The 5998-nt window shown below is 36.7% G+C and overlaps 1 protein-coding gene across 1 annotated transcript; it reads left to right on the top strand.

The window, feature by feature from the left end:
- The first annotated feature begins 950 nt into the window (after positions 1–950).
- LOC145793619 (uncharacterized) lies at positions 951–1736 on the top strand. The gene has a single exon (XM_082876482.1). It carries the CDS (start codon positions 951–953, stop codon positions 1734–1736), a length of 786 nt encoding a protein of 261 aa, XP_082732608.1.
- The last annotated feature ends 4262 nt before the right edge of the window (positions 1737–5998 follow it).

The following is a 5998-nucleotide window of genomic DNA, read 5'->3' as shown; positions in this document are numbered from 1 at the left end:
TTGGGGACATTTGAGTGGGTAGTCATGTCTTGTGGATTAAAGAATGCAAGAGCAACATACCAGAAGGCAATGAATTTCATTTTCTATAATTTGATTGGAAAATACTTAAAAGTCTACATAGATGATGTTGCCATCAAATTTGACAATTTTGATGAGCATTTGGAACATTTGCAGCAGACATTTCAAAGAATGAGGATCTACAAACTCAAGATAAATCCCTTGAAGTGTGCATTGGGGGTATCTTCTGGAAATTTTCTAGACTTCTTAGTACACCACAAAGGGATAGAAGTAGATACAAATTAGGCCAAGGCAATTCTGAAAGCAAAACCTCAAACTCACAAAAAAGAGTTGCAAAGTTTCCTTGTAAAAATAATTATTTTAAGAAGATTCATTGCTAATCTAGCTAAGAAAACTTTAGCATTTTCTCCTCTATTAAAAATCAAGTTAGAAAATGAGTTTAAATGGGAAGAATGCCATCAAGAAGCTTTTGAGTTCCTCAAAAAATATTTGGCAAGTCCTCCAGTGCTTATGCCCCCAGTGGCAGGTAAACCATTGAAGTTGTACATTTCAGCTTCTGACTTGTCGATTAGTTGTTTATTGGCTCAAGAAAATGATATGGGTCATGAACAAGCCATATATTACCTAAGTAAGAGGTTAAATGATGCTAAGACTAGATATAATTCTGTCGAAAAACTATGTTTGGCATTTTATTTTGTAGCCATTAGGCATTATATGCTACCCACAGAAGTGTTTGTGATAGCACAGACAAATCTGATTAAATATATGTTGTCCAAGCCAATCTTAAGAGCAAGACAAGGAAAATGGATATTAGCATTAATTGAGTATTGTTTCAAAGATGTACAACAAAAGGCAGTCAAAGGGCAAGCCTTACTGATTTTCTAACAAAGCATCCTTGTACATCTGTTGATTTAGATTTGTATGAAGTCAATATGGTGGAAAATGAACCTTGGAAGTTGATGTTTGATGGTTCAAAGACAGATGAAAGAGTTGGAATAGGTATTGTGCTGATTGTGCCAAACAAGCAAATGTGCCAGTTTGCATATCAATTGGAAAGGCAACATATTCAATCTTCTAATCAAGTTGAGTATGAAGCCCTAATAATTGGCCTAGAGCTGGCCATTGAATTCAAAATTAGAAGCCTTCAAGTTTTTAGATATTCACAATTGGTCATTAAACAAGTCTTTGGTGAGTTTAAATGTGTAAGTGGTGCTCTAAAGGAGTATTTAGCTGAGGTTAAATGGTTAATCAGTTTCTTTGACCATATTACATTCACACATAGATACAGGTTGGAGAATAAAAAGGCCAATGAGATGGCCCAAGCAGCTTCTGGTTTGAAAATTCCTAAGGGATCTCAAGAAAGGGTGATTCAAATTAAGAGAAAAAACTTTTTTGCACTTAGGGATAGATGTAGACATTTCTTGCCAATTCTTATTTTGGATGTGACCAAGGAAGATTGGAGGTTTCGTTTAATAAAGTACCTATCGAATCCTAGTGAAGGGAGTGATAGGCAAATAAGATATCAAGCCCTAAATTATGTTATCATGGGAGATGATTTATTTAGGAAGGCACGTGATGGTCTGACTTTGCTTTGTATTGGTAGGCTAAACCAGATGAAAGCCATGGCTGAAGCACATGAGAGAATTTGTGGGGGCCATCAGGCTAGTGATAAGATGAGATGGTTGATTAACAGGATGGTTATTTTTGGCCATCTATAAAAAAGATTGCATAACATATGCAAAGAGATGTTAGAATTGCCAAAAACATGGCAATATCCAAAGGGTACCAGCCATGAGTCTTCATTTAGTTGGGAAACCCTAGCCTTTTAGAGGATGGACAATGGATTTAATTGGGCAAATTTTCCTAGCCTCTTCAAAAGCACATTCTTACCTTTTGGTAGCCACTGATTACTTTACTAAATAGGTGGAAGCAGCGCCTTTAAAAGTGGTGACACAGACTGTAGCTTGCTTTTCGTGCTCCTTTTGGATACGATTAGCCCTACAGTTCAAACTCCTGTGATTTTGAATCTGATTTCACAAGTGCAATGTGAAATAGATAAACACAAATGAGCCCAAATCTGAAAATTCTTTAGGAAAATCGATTTTGAATCAAAAATGCAAAAAATGGACTGCTTTGCCAGATTACAGAGTCGCTACCTAAATATTTTTGAAAAATTTAGGAAACCCGTGACTCGTGCCAAAGGCTATGTGTCCGTCAACACCAAGATTGTCTCGGCTCGAGAACTTAGGTACGAGAAGGGAAGGTCATGAAGTGAGCACCCCACTTGCCCGATCAAAGATCGGCCTCTACTAATCATGATGTGATTTTTATTTACATTATATGCTCTTGTTCTAATTATTAGGCTAACTTTACTAGGTGATACACGCAAGCATAGACTAATTTGCAAAAGTTGGAACATTTGATTTCATGTTTTGTTTGAAAAAAAGTGTTTTGAATATGCGTCACTTGAAAAAGTGAGTTTGTATGTACATTAATCAATTTATTCCAATTCAAGCAATTAGCCTTTATCCACCAGCATTCAAACAAATATATCACTTAAGCACTTAGCCTCATGGAATCATGCTTTGATGACATGGCAATAATCACACGCATGCAACATGCTAAAGTAATTAAATGCTCACCTAGTACTCTGAGGCAAACCAAAAAGATAAAAGAGTTAGAACAAATGCGTGATCAACAAATGTGTGATCTTAACTAATGCAATATGACTAATGCAACGCATACAATTATGCAATTAATGGGCTTGGCTACTAACATGGTATTTGAATCAATTTGATAGCATGCGGTCTAAGCACGTATTCAAAGAATTTAAGCGATAACAATGCTTGGTTAGAATGATGAACCGAGCTTTTATACATGCAAGACAAACGGATAATTTGGACATGGAAAATGCTAATTAAAACATGATGCTCTATTCTACCATCGTAAGCAGAGAAATAAAAGGGAGAAAAAAATGGGAGTTATAAGACATACACACTTATTACACTTTTTGCCCTCATGTAAGAGGGTTCGAGTAAGTGTCTAAGTGTCCAGCTTAATAGCTAACTATTACAACACCAAACAAATAAATTAAACTAAACTAGCTACTTATTACATATTCGAATGAATTCTAAATTAACTATCTATCTAGCTCTATTTACAACATGGGTATGATGACGATGCTAATCATAACAACAATACATGAAATTGCAATAACAATAATATTTACATCAATGATAATTATAATGATAATATTAATACAAACAACAAGGAGGCACAATGAATGCATGCACAGTGTCTAGAAGTTGCTCTGTCTACCCAGATTGCTCTACCTCACCCTCAGCCACTGCTCTCTATTTCTGCTAAAAGGTCTCTGCTTACCAAACATTGGGAGCCAGCCAACCCTAAATGAGATCCAGCTGGGCCAAAAAAGTACCGACCGGCTCTAAATTTTATGCCAAAAAAATGTTTTGTGCTCTGAGGTGAGAACAACGCAGACAGAGCCTTTCTAGGCCCTGTTTGTCTCTTCTTCCCCTCTCTGTCATGGGAAACTCAAGAGAAGAGCGAGTTCGAATCTAAAATCACCAATAAGCACATTTTGATGGCTTGAGGATTTTGGGCACGTTTGGATAAAAATGAATAAATGCAATGAAGAACCACCCCTCCCTCTTATCATGAAGGCTCAAAGAGGGAAGTGGACACACCACAAGTCTTATCAACATATCATGGATTGATAGGTCACAATTCTCGAAACGATGGACTCGACATAACGTCTCGCTGAATCCAACCAACTCTAAACATTTTCTTTATGTCGGTTTAGTTCATTTTGAGCTGATTTTATTAGTCCTTGCCATTCTTTAATCAATTTGTCCAAAGTGATGATTAAGTCCACTAAATGAGAAGAAACTTCAAACGAGAAGTGATCCTAAGCATGAAAGAGAGCCCATGCCTTGACGATGAACCTCCGTAGAGATTAAGCCATTGAGCATAGGTTTCTTTCTCATGCTTTGAAGAACCGTCGATCGGTTGAAGTGACTCTCAAACAAAAGAAGAAAAGAAAATAGGGAGGTTGCATAAAAGATTGCGGGATCAATTATTAGAATGAGACTCTTCAACATGAAAATTAACCAAAGAAAAGTTATCGAAGCATGAGTAACACAGCACAACAAACTAGATATGAGGATTTACGACACAATAAGCTAGATATTCAAATCATACACTAATTAAATAAATTAGGACAGCCCTAAAACAGCCCCTAATATGCTAAAATAGTGGCCAAAAATCATGTTAAAGGGCATAAAAAAAAATAGAAAAGAACAAGGAAATGCAAGGCTAGTGAACAAGAGCAAGAAGAGGTGGCTAACCTCTCCATTTTTTAGACCTCAAACCATGTTTTTTAAGCCTTTTTCAAACTCTGAAAATCAATTTAAAAGGCGAAGAAAATAGTGTAAAACAAGGGTGTGAACTATAAAGTAGAGTGCAAGAAAGTGGGTTAACCCTTTCTACCCTTTGGTAGCTATTCAAACCCAAGTTTCAACACTTAAAATAAGATCAAAACAATACAAAAACACAAGAAATAGCCAGAGGAAGACAAAAATGAAAGCAATACAAAGGTGGTAAGCTTATACCTCTTGAAGAAGGTAAACTCCTGTTTGTGAACCAAACTTGGTCCAAGCATACTCTCAAGCTTGAATTGTGATTCACAAAGCTCAACCAAGGTTGTAAGTTATGGCTCCAAGGTTGTGTATGGTATATAGATATAGTATAAGGATGATCAAATATCTCAAAGTTAGCTTGCACAAGAAGAAGGAGCTCTCAAGGGTTATTTTACTTCTTTGAAATTTTTCCAACCTCTAACACTGAGATATTTGCTCATATTTATAGAATTTGAGCAAAATATGTTGAAAATATCTTCGAAAATGGACAACTAGCTGATTCCTATTCAGAACAGTGTTTCTCGCTAAAGAGAGCCGACCAGCTCCCAATATGCACCCCTGTTCCACTGTTTTAAACTCAGTGTAGGGTGGTAGAATGTTCAAAAATGAATTTCTAGGGTAAAAATAGTATGAATATGAAAGGTTTGGGATTGGTTTTGGAGCGTGAACTTACGTTCCTTTGTTGAGACTTCGAATCACACTCAATGCAACTTTCATCATCGAGTGCGCAAGACAAAGCATCCAAGTCTTGCAGGCAGTCAAAAATGGGGTGTCTACACAGACTCAAGTCATTGAGTTCTTAAAAAAGAATGTGATCCATAGGTTTGGTTTACCCTAATCCATTACTATCGATAAAGGCACAGTGTTCAATAGGAATGAGATTAAGGGGTTTGCCATAGAATATGGCATTCAGATATTGAATTCCTCCCCCTATTATGCCCAAGAAAAAGGGCAAGCTGAGGCAACAAACAAGATTGTCAAGAACACTTTAGAAAAGATAATTGAGAATAATCCTAGGGATTGGCATAATCTCTCGTAAGAAGTGCTTTGGGCTTATAGAAATTCCAAGAGAGATAACACAGGTACAACCCCATATGAATTAGTATATAGGCATGATGTTGTGTTGCCCTTGGAAGTGACAGTTAGGTCTAGTCGATTGGCTAGACATTTAGATATCCCTATGGATGAATATACTAAAGCTATGTTGCTTGAGTGGCAAGACCTTTAGGAAAAAAAGATTATGGCCTTTAATCACTTGATAGCTCAGAAAAGGAAAGTTGAGAGAAGCTATAACAAGAAAGTCAAAAGTAAAGTGTTTTCTGAAGGAGAGTTGGTGTGGAAAACCATTTTACCAATTGGCTCAAAAAGCCCAGAATATGGCAAGTGGTCCCCTAATTGGGAAGGTCCATTTAACATACACAAAGTCCTTAGATGGGGAGCTTATCGTCTTGCCTTTTTGGAAGGTAAGCCACACAGAAGAGTCATTAATGCCAAGTACATAAAGAAATACTATCCAACCATATGGGAGTGCATGAATAACCCTT

Source organism: Camellia sinensis, chromosome 6 (assembly GCF_055761805.1).
Source record: "Camellia sinensis isolate YWXY chromosome 6, ASM5576180v1, whole genome shotgun sequence".
Classification (NCBI taxonomy): Eukaryota; Viridiplantae; Streptophyta; class Magnoliopsida; order Ericales; family Theaceae; genus Camellia; species Camellia sinensis.
Note: the sequence above shows the minus strand (reverse complement) of the source record. Positions and strands in the feature narration are given on the sequence as shown.